Source organism: Drosophila willistoni, assembly GCF_018902025.1.
Source record: "Drosophila willistoni isolate 14030-0811.24 chromosome XR unlocalized genomic scaffold, UCI_dwil_1.1 Seg144, whole genome shotgun sequence".
Classification (NCBI taxonomy): domain Eukaryota; kingdom Metazoa; phylum Arthropoda; class Insecta; order Diptera; family Drosophilidae; genus Drosophila; species Drosophila willistoni.
Window position 1 is genome coordinate 2,810,401 of NW_025814057.1, and position 15,210 is coordinate 2,825,610.

General features: G+C 34.8%; 1 protein-coding gene across 7 annotated transcripts in view; it reads left to right on the top strand.

The window, feature by feature from the left end:
- Positions 1-15,210, top strand: part of LOC6638548 (calcium-binding protein E63-1) — a 44,933-nt gene that overhangs the window by 23,251 nt on the left and 6,472 nt on the right. For 5 of the 7 annotated variants that reach the window (XM_047012130.1, XM_023179765.2, XM_023179759.2 and 2 more), the window contains one exon: positions 6,843-6,986. In XM_047012130.1, coding sequence (XP_046868086.1) covers positions 6,843-6,986 — 144 coding nt within the window. Of the gene's footprint in view, positions 1-771; positions 856-6,842; positions 6,987-15,210 lie in introns of those variants that run through there. The other 2 variants (XM_002062335.4, XM_023179767.2) reach the window with 2 other exon arrangements.

Consider the following 15,210-nt stretch of genomic DNA (forward strand, 5'->3'; position numbering starts at 1 on the left):
GAGTTGAGGGTTATGTCATATACTCTACTCGGTGGAAACTAACAAATTGAAGCGTTAAAAAACCAAAAAAAAAAAACAATCTAGAAGAAACCATGACACAATATGATAATAGATATGATAACAATCGAATGACTCTGTTAGGGAAAAGTTATCGGGGTCATGGTTCGCCCTGTGCTCAGTGATTCACAAAATAATCACACGCTATGAACTTTCCAAGAAAACAAAAAATTCCTCAACTGGTCTATGACTTAACGTTTTGATTCATTTCCACGAAAAGCAGAACTAAACTATATTTAAGTTTGAATCTTCTAAATCTTTTTTTTGCCAAATTTCAAGACACACCTTTTGACTTAAGTGGAATTGAGCAAAGAAAATTGTATCCTTGACCTCAATTTTAGCTAATATACGTCTAATTAATTGCAACTAAATCGCAAGTAAATCGCGGGGCATATGCAAAAGTGATTTATAATTATTTTGTTTATGCCAAAAACAATCAACAAAATAATAATAATTTCCATGTTTTTCTAATGTTCAATTGTTGTTGTTTCTTCTCTGTTTTCTTTTTTTTTTTTTGGTTTTTTTGCTTGGCTATTTTAAAACAAACAAAAGCCAACACACAACTAAAAGTTACTCATACGCCTAGTTAAATTGGCAAAGACATAGAGAATAGACATAAATAATTGTGAAAATAACCAAAACGGCAAAATCTATAAATACTATAATACAAGAGACAACAAACAACAGGAAAACGAAGTAAAACCAAAAAAATAAATCTACAAAAAATTTGCAAAATAAAAATCACAAAAAACAAAATGGATCACAAAGCGATCGCAAGTCAAGTGCGAGGTGAGCTAAGTATGAACAAATCAAAAATTAGTTTTCTCTTTCTACATTCTATATAATTAATGTTATTCAATTATTATCTTATCAATTTCCCCCTATCACACATACATACATACATATATATCGTGTAGGGGTCGAAATGTGATCACTATTATTATAATCATAAACATAAACTACTACATATTTAATAAATATGCTTGAAAACTATAAATTATTAGAGCATTTTTGGATGAAAGTTAGGAAGGAAGGGAGGGAGGGAGAGATTGAGTCGTGTGACCAGCCAAACAGAACCTCAAATAAACAAAGCGAACAAGCCAAAATTTCAACGGCTTTTCACAATCTAATCAACAATATTAATAATTTCCATCAGGGACGGATTTTGCAGGTTTCGTTTCATTTTTATTACAACAAAATTCGATTAATACAATAAATGCTAATGTAATTAGGCAAAGTAGTTATCATTAAATTAAATTTCATAAATAATTACATACAACCTCATTTGAAGCTTCCTCCTTGGGTATCCCGAATTGACTCAGATATCTTAGATTCCTCGCCTCAAATCGTAATGTTTTCATTTTGTTGCGAAATGCCTCATCGCTGGCCACAAAAATTATGATTATTTCCAAGCCATTGTGTGTGATTGTGGGGAATTATTATTCATTTTGCGTTAGGAGAGGGAAAGGGACTTTGTTGTTTCTTACTGTCAGGACATGACAACATCTACGATATGTATAATACACTTGTATCCTGTATTTAACACTTGTTAATTTCGCTTTTCCGTTTACTTAGCAGCCTATCAACAAATGGAAAATGGAAAATGGAATATATAAGTGCCATAAAGAGACAATATTCAGTTTTTCATTTTGCATATTGGACTCACGTATTGGGGAGAGAGCTATTAGCAACGATTTACACTCATCCAAAGAACTTGTATGTGTGTGTGTGTGTGTGTAAAGGTGACAAGAGCAGGCCAACAGGCACTTCAACTTGACACGTTTCCAAATGAAAAGCGCGCAACACATTTTCAAGTGCTTCTTACCCCCTGTGTATGTGTGTGTGTGTGTGTGCGTGTGTGTATGCCTCATATAATTAAATTTTTGCCATGATGATCAAAAAAGGGATTAACATGTTGCCAGGCTATTAATAGGCAGTCACCAGACAATAGATAGGTATACTTTGTTCGGGTTTAGTGAATTAATTTCGCTAAAATTAAATTCCAAAATCTATGATAATGACAACAAAACAACAAAAACAAATAACCCAAAGTAAAGGGCATATTTTAATTCTTATTTGCTTTTTACAAATTTAATAGAATAATTATTTCAAGTATTAATTAAGAACTTGGAAACTTTAACAAAATCCAAAGTAATGTAAATCACTTGAAATCCTTTTCAAAAATTATGTTTTCTTTTTTTATTGAAAATTGAAAACTGAAAGTCCTAGAAGTCTAGGTTTTGATTTTAATCCGTAATTTTAGTTTGATTTTTTACAGAGAATTGAAACTCGACTCAGCCAATTACTCGAAAGTGACAGAACGAATTTCAATATTTGGATGAGAAATAAAACACTAATCAGACTTTAAAAGAGGCTTTTCTCACTGAATTAACCATGAATGAATTTCAGAAAATATATGAAATATATAATATATATATATATAAATATATTCTATGTCTGACAGGTTGAAATTGTATATTAAAGTCGCCCAAAATATATGTAACAGGCAGAAGAATTCCCTTTTTTTTTAATTTTTCACTTAGATCTATTGAAGATAAACATGTATTTAAGTGCATAAAGGGGTCTAGAAAATATATACTTGGTAAAATATCAAGATTTTTGACTTTGTAGTTTTCAATAAAGACTTTCTGTCAGTATAAGAATGTCTCGTAATTGCACGATCGCTGCGAAGTCTTACTCTAAAGAGCCCAAGAAAGTCCAAGATTTCAAACTAATTCATTTCATCAAAAGCAGTTGCGTGTAATTGATTTTTTCGAGTGTATAATGCAACTGACAACTGCGCGGAATAAATTCTTTTAGCCATAAGAAGAGCAGAAAAATATCAATAACCAGATATACAGCTTATCACAAATACCCTTTTAACATTGAATGCACGTTAAGAGAAGATTGTTCGAGTTGAAGACAACGTAAGCCATATAGAGAGAGAGAGAAAGAAATAGTCCTGTATATGTTTTTTTTATGCAGAAGTAAAGCATATTTCATGGCCACTTTGCTTGATGGCATTATGCAACTTCAATTTCCTCTCCCTTTTACGCTTTTAAACTTTGTTTTGCAGAAATCTTTGGGCAAAGTTGTTTTTTTGTTTTGCAGAGCTTAACTGTAATTTTGAAGTGGGAGCATGTATGTATGTGGGAGTGGCAAGTGCAATTTCACTTGCAACTCATATATGTATGTGCACAGGAGACACATAAACAATTTGCCAAGTTCTTCAACTCAATTACAGTTGCCAAAACGAAAATTTGGCCCTAATAGAACTCCTGGGAAAAGCAAAAGCGTTTACCTCTTTTTTTTTTTTTTTTGGCCATGTAATGCAATTATCACGTTCAATGGCAACAAACAAACAGCTCTCTTGAATCCCCAACCATGACAACAAAGTGTCAAGAAAGAAGCAAAAAGTAAATAACAAATGCTAAGTTTTTGCCCCTCACATTAGCAACTTTTTTTCTGTGTATGTGTGTGTGTGTGATAAATGCAATACAAGACTGTCTAGTCTTAACAAATTGACTCGAATTTCATAGTCCTTTTGAGCATCTACATAGATGATGCCTCAGCCAGTCAGCCCGTTTCTGCACTTACCAATTAGTTTCAACGACATTTACAGATTGCAAACTTTCCACCTCAACACACACAACAAGGGGCAAAACGAGAGAGAGAAGGAGAGACAGAGAGATAGGATAGCCAGAAGTTTATATTTTTGTTCTGATTTAATATAGTGCAATTAACAACTTTTCATAATTGCAAGTACCAACAGAAAGGAAAACTTTTTAGACCACTTTCAAAGTGCCAGTTAGTGACCAACCACAGACACGGACAGAGGACACAGACACAGATGATGAGGACAACAACAGGTGCGTGTCCTGACATTTGACATTTTCGTTAATTAGGAAAACAGAGCACGTATCTCAGCAATTTGACAATTTACTTGATTTTGCTGTCCATCAGACAGAAATAGATGTCATCAAGTGTAATTAGTCTATCAAAATATGGCTGATCAATTCTATGGAAGAGGCTCTCTTTAAACTGGCCAATTGGGGAGAAGACCAATCGAACGCTGTGACCAATTTTAAAATGCCGATTAACTCATTAAGTTATTAAGATATTAGCTCTGTGTAGAAGGATAAGCCACAATATATCGAGCTATAATATATATTCATGTTCTTTATATAAAAGTAATTAAATTTTATTCCTTTCCACTGTACATCTGTGCGTATACGTGATGAATGAAGTCATACTAAATGCATTTGAAGCACTTAATTCTATTAAGAAGAGAGATGAAACGTTACTTTGTTTTGTGACAAGAATTCTTAATTGGTTTAAATGAAATGTAAGCATTAATTAGTTTATGAAATGAATGTGCACTTTTTGAGATGCCATTACATATTCTGATTCATCTGTCGTTGTCATTTCATTTTCATCATAATTTTATTTAGTTATATTTCATTGGCTTGTCACATTGCACATATGAAATGAAATTTTCCTTTATACCAATTGCTGTATGGCACTTCTCAAATGCAATTGTTGCATAATCCCTTTTAACAACAACAACAACAACAACAACTTAACTAGATGCCTGTCAGTTTGGTGTCTCTGTATGTGTCTGTGTGCCATCAGTTTGGTAACCTCAATAAATATGCCCTGGCTCCTCTTCACCCCGCATCAGTTCATTCCTGATGTTCCATCTGCCTTCTGGTGGTATGTGGTGGCTCTGTCACTCATGTTAGCTAGTGGCAAGGTGCAGACGGTTTTTGCTCTCTGAAATATTGGTGTCAATGTGTCAATATATGTATAGACTTGTAGCCAAAGAGTGTGCTATATGTGTGAAGTATAAACACGTGTGTAATTACAAGCTACACACACACACACACACACTCACACACACACACACACGACTTGAGCATGTTGGTTTCATAACAAAAGCTGCAACGGAAGTGCACTACTCATACACATACATATACATATACAAGTGTATAGAAGAACCAAGCGGAAAAACGAAGAGGGCACCAAGAGAGAACGAGACGGAGGAACCTAAAGCAATTTACGTGCAATTTTCGTACACATATTGTTTGATTTTCATACCATAAGGCAGTGAAAATATTACCTAATTGATTTGAGTTACAAACAAACTATGTCAAACATATATTTGTGATTGGTTTATTTTCATTAGTTTCATTTTAATCAAACCCAAAGAGACTCATTTTTGGGTCGTTTTACAGATTAGACAAATCAACTTTTAAATAAAGTTTTCTCTTACAACTAAAATTTTACTATTTTTGCAGATAAAACTTGTAAAGTAAATACAAAATTGACTTTACTTGCCTTCTTTGTGATTTTTAATGTACTTTATTAAGACAAAATCGGCTGGTTTACTTGCGAATGCCCTAGAAAATGATTTAAGCTATGATAATTAATCATCAGGAGGTCGCGTTTTCGGCAGTTAAGGCTTTCCCAAATGACTCACAATCCTTTAAAAGCTGTCGTCAAAGAAAAGTCAAATTTTACACAAATTGTCAAGCAAAATAACAGTTTCTCCGTTGTCTATCAGGATTTTTCTTTTAAGAAATCGCATGCCAAAACAAATACTAAAACTTGTAATTACCCTTCGTCTTCGTCTGTATGCACACGCAATAATTATTACCAAATAGTGCATTTTGATTGTTGTTATTAGACACCATAAAAGTTAGTCAACTGCAAGTTTGATCGATTTGACATTGAGGCCAAGCAAAGCAGCCAGCAATCGGTTTTTTTTTTTATTATGGGCAATGTCTAAGGTCTTGTGTCTTGGCGTGCCGCAGAGAAGGTCGCCAAACGGCGTTGTCGTCTTGGTCGCAAGGCCTTAATTATTGTGCAAGGCTCATCGATACACACACACACACACACTGAGACACTGTTGTATGGAAATAAGAGTCAAAGTTAGTGCAATTTCCGCCTTCCATTTGGTGTGTGCGCCTAACAGCATGCTACGATTATGATTATTATTGTTTTGTTTGTTTGTTGGCCAACATCAAACATTTTTGATAACAAATAAAAGGCAACCCTTAGACAAATTCAACCCCCCTCAGCGCTCCTCTTGCCATTTTGTTATTGTTTTGGCCCTTTGGCAAAATGGATATATCATAAGAAATCACGCAATTTCCATGAACAACTGACTTTGATTTTTTACGACTTTTTCGTTTCGTTTCGTTTCGTTTCTTTTTCTTTAACTTTATTTTCACCCTCAGTTTGGTCCAGTCTTTTGGTTTTTATGTTGGCGAATTTGCGTTTTAGGCTTTTTGTGTGTGTGTGTGTGTGTGTGTGTGGGCGTGGCAATAGCTAAACTTAAGGCGCAATTGTAGTTGTATGTAAATCTGAGGGTTTTTTTTTTTTGTTATTCTCTCTTTTTTCTTTTTGGTTTGGTTTGAATGGTACTTGGTTAGAATGGCTCAAACTTTTTCATTTTTTTGTTGTTGTTGTTGTTGTTGTTGTGTGCGTGGGTCATGGGTGCGTATACTTAATATTCAAGAATGTCAACAAAAGTTTAGTATATAGCGAATGAAGGACACTTGAAATGGTGACCCAAATAAATCATATAAGTGCGTTTAATAAAGTCAAAAACAAATATCAAACGAAATGTAAAAAGTTTTAAAGGTCAAATGAAATGAAATGAGAAACCGAAACGGAAGAAACATACTATTTAACCATCAACAAATACTTGTGCCAATATTTTTTATGGAAATTTCATTGTGTGGGTGTGTTTTTTTCCACCCTCCTCTTTTGGTTTATTACAGATTTACGCACAGCATTCGATCTACTAGACAGAAATCGTGACGGACGCGTTACAGCCAATGAACTACAGTTTATGCTCAAGAATCTGGGCATAAATGTGCGTGATGAAATCATACACGATCTCATACGTGAGGCCAGCCATTCAGGTAAGTCCACAGTCGCCCCCCTTTTCGGGGGGGCGCATAAGAGAAAACAAGATACAAAAACATAAAAAAGTGGCCACTTAAGCTTAAGTTCTCATGCTGCTCAACCGCAAAAACCCTCTCAACTGTGCGCAACAAGTTTGTGCAACCTCTTTATGGGGGCATGCCCCCATCTCCCCCTTTCTACCTCTTGTTGTTTGTGTCTACGTGTGTATGCCCCTTTAATAAATCATTTGCCTGAGCTATTTGTCAAAGCAATCAGCAAAAAGGAATGGTAATTAAACTGTTGAACGAGCCGTGCAAATTATTTAATAAACTTTAATGCCACAAACAACAAAAGCAACAACAACAAATATGCCACAAAATCACCTTGTTAAAGCTCGTTTTGTCCTTTTTAGGATGGCCTCAAGTTTCAATTAGGTAAACTCAATCCTTTATAAATATTTAAGTTTATTAGCATATCATTCAATTTTCATAATTACCTAACTCCTTGACACTCAAAGTCCCCGATCGCACTTAAAAAAGAAAACTCGTTAACTATATATATCTATATATTAATGTCTGCCTGACTGAAAAATTGTATTAAATTTCCACTGTTTTTTTTTGTTTTCTTTGTTGTAACAATTGAAATTGTTATACAATCTGATGGAAAATCACAGCTCATCGATAACGAGCCATACGCGAAGCGGCTTAATGACATTTTCCATCCCCCCACCCCCCACCACCCACCTTCAATCCGTATTAAGCCAATTTGTTACTGCCTTTTATCGTTCGTTTTTCTTTTTCTTGTTTATTTAATTTACTCGTTAGGCAATGCAATTTTGATACCCTCACAAAAAGTCAGACAATACTTAGCAATATGCCTTATTTAGTTAAACATCTAATCTACTTAGAAGAAGTAATAATTTTGCTTTAACTAAAATACTTACTAAGACGTTATTTATATTTGAAAATATGTTATTTTAATATTTGAGTGCGATCTTAAGAATCGAAAACTACAGAATTCTATAGTTCTAACCTGACTTCGAAAGGGTATACAAAATGCGGCCAAGTTAGATCAAATTCTCCAGTTATTAAATAAAATTCCTTTCTATACAGTTTATTTCTTGTTATTTTCCTATCTTTCATCTCGCCTATTCTCTTTTGTTTCTGCCGCATCGTTGCAGGATTCTAAAATCATACTGTAAATGCATTTTATTAGTTTTTCATACCCAGCGACCAAAAGGATGAAAGGATATGCCGCGGAAATACTTGGAAAATAAACCCCCTAGAAATCATATATAGGAAATTTGTTTATTAATTCTTGAGAGCAAATTCTTCTCAGCATATTTAGTATAAATATTTTACATTTTTTTGTCAAGGTATGTCTTAGTCGTTCTTACTGACCTGGATTGAAGAATTTTTAGTTATGCTGCAGGGGGAATGAGACTGACACGGCATGGACACAGTGAGACAGACAGAGAGAGAGAGAGAGATAGCGCGAGAGATATATGTATACGGCCATGTTGATTTTTTTCGCATATCAAAATTAAATTAATGCAGCCTAGCAGAAAATTGAATTTTTCACATTAAAATGCAATTGATGTCTAGGCAAATACGTGCTTAACAAGAGAGAGAAGCAAACAAACAAAAAAAAAAAAAGAAAAGACAAAATTTATATGAGAAAATAAAGTAGAAAAAAGATTATTAAAAATGAAATGAAATGCATTATGATGAGCATAATGATTCTCATGTTGAAGTGAATGTTGTTGTTGGTGTTGTTGGTGTTGTTGTTGTTGTTGGTATATGCAATTATGGTAGCCTTTTTGCAATTTTATATTTTAATGATAATACAAATATTTACCGACTACCATAAGCGTTTTTAACCATCATTGTCACATAATTTTAAGTATTAAATCATATTTTTCGCCCATTAATACAACAAATTTCATCTCAGTCACGTACATAACAACAACAACAACAACATTTATCATATACAATATATATATACATATATTACGTACGTATGTAGTACATAGTGACAACAAGCAACTGTTGCTGACAGCCCGTCAAGAGACGTAAAATGGAGCAATAGAGGGGGAGAGAAAGGATGAGCGAAATTCTGATGACTGCCAACACCAGATGAAACGTTGCAGGGCTCCCACTGCCACTCCCACTCCCACTTATCCACACTCCCATTCACATGTTACACAGATAGGAACATATGTATGTATGTATGTATGTACGTGTGTATGGTTATGTTTGTGCAAAGAATGAAACTGAATGTACAGCACAGGCCGCGGCACGTGATCTCAATAGACGGCGGCGAACAATAGGTCCTGATACAAAATAAAAACAAAAACAAAAACCTTAAAAAAAATGTCCTTAAAATATGTTACTAGATGAACCCACCCCACTCACAAATCTCACATCACATTATAAGCTTAAAGGACTTTAGTCTGTTTTATATGAAAAGTTGATAAAGTTGACTATATATCGATCAGAGTAATAAACTCTATAAGGGCAGAAAACATAATCAGAAAATGTGCAAAATATTTGTCTAGATTTCGAACTTCGACCTCGTGGTCAATCTGAAAAAGGAAATTATTTCAAAGGCACCATAAATAGATAAGCAGGTTAATAAGAACTACACCATAGTTAAAACTAGTTGTAAATTTGCTAAAAATCGGTTGACTATATCGCATAGCTCCCACAGAAACAATCGGTAGTGACTTTGATAAATAACTTCGTTATTTGCTATGCCAAGATTGTAGTCCGTTCTTTCGCAAACATTCGACTTTTTAGAGAATACGTTTTTCCACTTTGACGGCTGTAGGTAAGAAGAGAGACACAACATCTTGGAAGGGTATACAAACTTTGACGGGGACGAACTTAGCCTCGACCCTCTGGTTTTAAACTGAATAACTAAATACAGTCGAGTCTCGCTAAATCGAATACCTCAATATTTCGTAAGAAACTGCTGGCCCCGTTGAAAAAACTTCGTTGGAATCGATAACCTTTGTAATTCGTAAAAAAAAGTCTGTTCCCTTGCCATTTCGAATTATCAATACTCGACTGTACTTCAATTTGTTAGATTATTATATATTTCTGACTATCATTTCATTTCATCTTTCTATATGAAAAGAATTTCTTCAAAATTTAATGGGCCAAGACACTTTAAAACAATTGGAAATATTGAAGACAGATCAGTTGTCAGTTGTTGACATTGATAGAATGCATTTAGCTATGTTGGAGATATATATTTTCCACATAAACTACTAGACATAGGTATATATAGTATATGTATGTATTAAACGAGTATATATGACATTTTTTTTCCGCTTTAATGGATAATCAAATCAAGTGGAAAACAACAAGTAGCATTCTTTACACCGTTTTAAAAGGACAAACACTTTGCTTTGTGTCTGCATTGTCTCTTCATTTTTCCCTTTGCCTTCCCCACTCTTCCCTTTCCTTTGTGAACTCTCTGTCCTCTGTCTTTGTCTCTGTTTCTCTTTCAGTTTTTCTATTATCCTTTGTGCAAATATTTCTATCAAGCGAGGCAAACTGTTGAATGCTGCGTAAAGCGCGCACTTTATGGCTTCATTAACATTCCTTAGGTTTCAATGACACACACACACACACAGTCATGAGGGGGGATTGGATGGGCGAGGGTTCATTGAGGGCCAACTGCTAAGTGACCACCTGCCCGCGAAACCAGCATAGAGCAACAGAAAAGGCACAGATCCCTGTAGACCAGAACTTTTTCTTCGTTTCGTTTATTTATGCGTGTCTTTATGGCAAGGAGTCACCTCATTTGCCGGCCACACGCAACAGTTTCGACTCACCCCTCCCCCTCCCCTAGTCGCACTCTTACATTTTGTTGGTGTTGCTGTTGTTGCTTTATGACCACCTACTTGAGGTCAATTGTCGCTTAAGAAGGCATGGCTATGGTTCATTTTTTATGTGCATTGACATTTTGTGCTAAAGGCAATTTAAAAATAATTGTTGCCTGCTTTTAGGGGCGTGCAATTAATTTTTCGTATGTTCGTCGCACACTCTCTGAATTTGAGCTGACATTTTATGTTTATGGCATGGCCGCTTTGGTCTCTGGCCTTAAGCCTAATCATAAATCAGCTGCCGTACCTGGAGACTAAAAACCAATTCACATTCAATAGGATTAGAGAGAGAGAGAGAGAGAGAGAAGAGAATATAGAAATCAAAAGAAGCATAAATAAACATTTTTATGGCCTGCGCGACAAACAACATATAAATGATTTCTAGAATGGCTTTTCATTGGAAAAAAAATATAAGAAAACCAATTCTTGGGAAACACCGCTAATCGTGCACCTTTCCCAATTGCACTCGGGCATTTTGTTTCTTAAAGTTATCTTCAAATCAATGGCAAAGATTTCATCATGCTTTGAAAGTGACAACGATTTATTTAGAGTTCAATCTGCTCAAAGAATCCTTATGGAATGTTTAATGTTGTCTATTTGAAATTGTTCTACAAAACTTAAAATAAATTCGTACTGTGATGATTTCTTGGGATTAGTTTTTATCTACATTCACTTATATAAATTTCATAATTGAAATATCTTTTTGGATATAATGATTTTTAAATAGATTTTCTTAAATGTCAACTCTTTAATTACCTCATACCCATTGAGTCCTTGTTCAAATGCATTAGAAATGTATGCAAATTGTAAACAAATTTTATATTACCTTCAGTGCCGGAACTTGAATGGAAAGGGGCAAATCGGCATAAATATAAACTTTATAAAAAGCTTGAGTAAAATTTTCCCAGCTGTTCAGAATAAGGATAAGGCTTTTGGAATGACCCTCTTAAAGATACTTGCAGTTGTCCGAAGTTTTACATCTGAAACGGGTCGATGTTCAATATTGATTTTCCCTTCCAAATGCTCAGTTGACTCCACCGAAATTATGAGCTATATCCGTCAGATTTGCAGAAACCTTTAATATCTACTTCTTTGGAATGATCTCGTAAGTTTCTTCACCAGAAAATGATCAACTTTAACACTAGAAATTTTCTTTATTAGACATTTGTCTCATTTCGATTAGCTTAGATCCGCCACTGACTTTTATCATAGAAATAGATAATTGCAATAAGCCTAGACCATTAAATTGTGTAATTGCTATGTTGTTGTTGTTGTTGCTATTGACGTTGCTAGTGTTCAAGCGAGGCATCTGTTCAATATTTTGTGGCTTGCGTGTTATGTGTGTGTGTTTGTGTGTGTGTATCGCAAATTTGATTGCATTGCATGTGTGTCCGGGTTAGTGCTTTTACCACAGGTCAAATGCACATAACAACTCTCCGCCGATTCCCCCTTTCGAGTTCATTTTGTATGTATTGAAACTTAAATTGAAATTGCCTTTGTGCATTCAATTGCTTTAAGCGAAACTTTGAAGTCGAATTTCTTCATCTAATCAAATCAGCTGCGGTATTTCTATGGTATTGCATAACAAATGATCAAATTCAACTTGCCCTCACATTAAAATCAACTTAAAATGCCAACCAACAAAAAAAAAAATGCGAGAGGAATTTTTGTCGGTCCTAGAAGAAGAAAAAAATTAAGAAGAAGGAAACACAAATGCAGAGCAAGTGAAATGGAAATTACAAGAAAACACATTTCCAGGGTCAGACAAAGCCTAAGCAAAGCTCAAAGAAAATATAATCAGAGTCGACCTTGCAATGAGAGAGAAAAAAAAATCAATTTCTGTTGGCAAAATTAAGTAAAAGTAAATTCAGCAAAGAGCAAAATAGCCACAAAAAGAAGAAGAAAAAAATGATGCCACAAATTGATGTTAATTAATTTTTCAACGCATAAAATAATATGATTAATTAACGGTAATTGCTATTGAAAATAATGTCATTGCCTATTACCAGTTTGCCGTTTGGCATTAATTTTCACACTTAAGCTCGGTTAGGTAATCTGAATTGGGGCCTGAGGCTAACTAGAACAACTTACGAATAGTTACATAACTTTGGCCTTTGACTTTTTCCTTTGAAAAGGACATTGTAAATTGTGCAATTGGTTCTTGGAATCATATGGAAATTGATTCATTTTTCACCATAAACGAATCTAGAAAATACTTTTAAGAAACTTTCGTCTTACGAAATGAAATTGTACACCACATATCTTCCTTCTCTTTTACACCTTAGGGTTTTCCATATGTGTTTTAGGTTTTGCTTCGGTAGGACTTTCACATATTAATCTAAAATATATCGAATTGTATCCAAGGATTTTGCCAGCTTAAAATTATAATTCAAGGTCACTAAATGGAGCAAATCTTTCTTTTTGGTGATTTATTTTTGGTGTTTTTTTTTTTAGTTTTTATAGTGCCAAAGTTTTGGTCAGGTGCAATTTGTGTTGATTTAAAGCAAAATTACCAAAATGCAAGTAAACATTTAATTAATGGTCCAAGTTGTGTGTGTTAGGTAATTTATTTGCCACCAACACACCGACCCAAACACACACACACACACAAACATACACAGTAGCTTTGTATTAGTTATATGGTCATAGACAGGAGCTCAGCGTTTATTGCATGTTTTACAAGCAAAATGTAGCCAAATTACACAAGCTCAAAGTAAAAGTGAGGTGAGGTGAGATTGGAGGAGGGGGCGGAGTTTTTAGCTAGACCAAGCAACAATCAAAATCAAGCACACACCCGCATACACACACACACACAACGTTTTCTGTGGCCTCACTGTGTTGGCTGGCTGGGGCTTCCGTTTCCGCTGCCATGAGGTCAGCAGTAACACCAACAGGAACAGGAACAGCAACAGCAGCAGCTTTAGGTACATTTGCCAATAATTGATTGCATTTTGGCATGAAGTTGTTGTCCTTCCTCCTGCTCCGCCTCCTCTTTGACTTTGGCAAGAAGAACGGGGTGGTAAAAAAAAAGTACAGAGTAAAATGCATTGACAGCTGCAATTGCCATTTGTTATGGGGTAGACAAAAGATGTCGTTGCTCGCTGCCCTCAGAGAGGTGGTGAGGGGGAGAGGGGACCAACTCTTAAGCACTTAATTTACTTGAGGGAACGCCTTTAGCGCGAGAAAAAAGGATTAAACCATGGTAAATGTGTGTTTTTGTTAGCTTCAAACGTATGTTACCCTTTCAACCTAGTCGTTCTAGTTCTCTCTTTCGTTCATGTTGCAGGTCAAGCTTTCAAAATCATTCTCATTTTCATGCTTAACGAGCCAAGATAAGATATATACTTATATATACTCTTGTAAATTCACTCGCATTCACTATTCACCATACATACAAATTCAATCCAGACTATAAAGACTAGAAAAAAGACAGAATGTTAAAGAGAAATTTCCTCTTTAAGTATTAGGTTTTGGCATCACTTTTAGGCCTGGATATTAATGCATTCTTTTACACATGTTTAAAATCCTGATGTGCCCTTTAACCCCAATGGATAGAGTATATAAATATATATATTTATATGTATATGGATATGGTTATGCACAAAGAGTCAGAGTCTTTCCTATGCGCCACTCAGGCAAATGGCGCTGACAACAACGTCATGACAATGGCAACCAACACACACACACACACACACACAACAGCGACAGCAACAGCAACAGCAGCGATGCCATTTTCATTATCCTTGGACTTGTCCTTCTTCTCGTGTTGTTTTCCTTTTCTATCTTGCTTTCTTTCTTTTTTTTGTGCTTTCTTTGGCAGACAGGCATTTCTTGTTGTCCCGCTACAATGATAATGTGTATTGCAGTAGGCAAACATTTAGTTTTGTATTAAAAAAGCACAACAACAACAACAACAAAAGAGAGAAAGAAAAAAATTGTAAAAGAGAAAAATCAAGATAGCAAAAAACCTTTTCTTCTTTTCTCTTTTTGAATGCTGCGAACCTTGCTTACCCTTGAAACCATCAGATTACAAAAGTCTTATATAAGTTTTTTTTTTCAAACTCTTTTTATTTAATTACATTTAGATAAGAAACATTCAGAGGTGGGCTTAGGGGTAGAAGAAGGGGTAAACTTAGGGACATTTCTCAATCTCTAACCCCTCACGCTAACTTTCTTCCCTGTCATTCAGTTATTTCTAGTATATATAGTTTAATAAAGTATACGCAGTGTTGAATTTCGAATCAATACGATCTTGAGGATGAATTTTTCCCATTGGTTATTATTTCTTGGAGGAGGCGACAGTTCTTTAGTTTTTAAATGATTCATTTTTGAAATTTATCTGTGTCTAA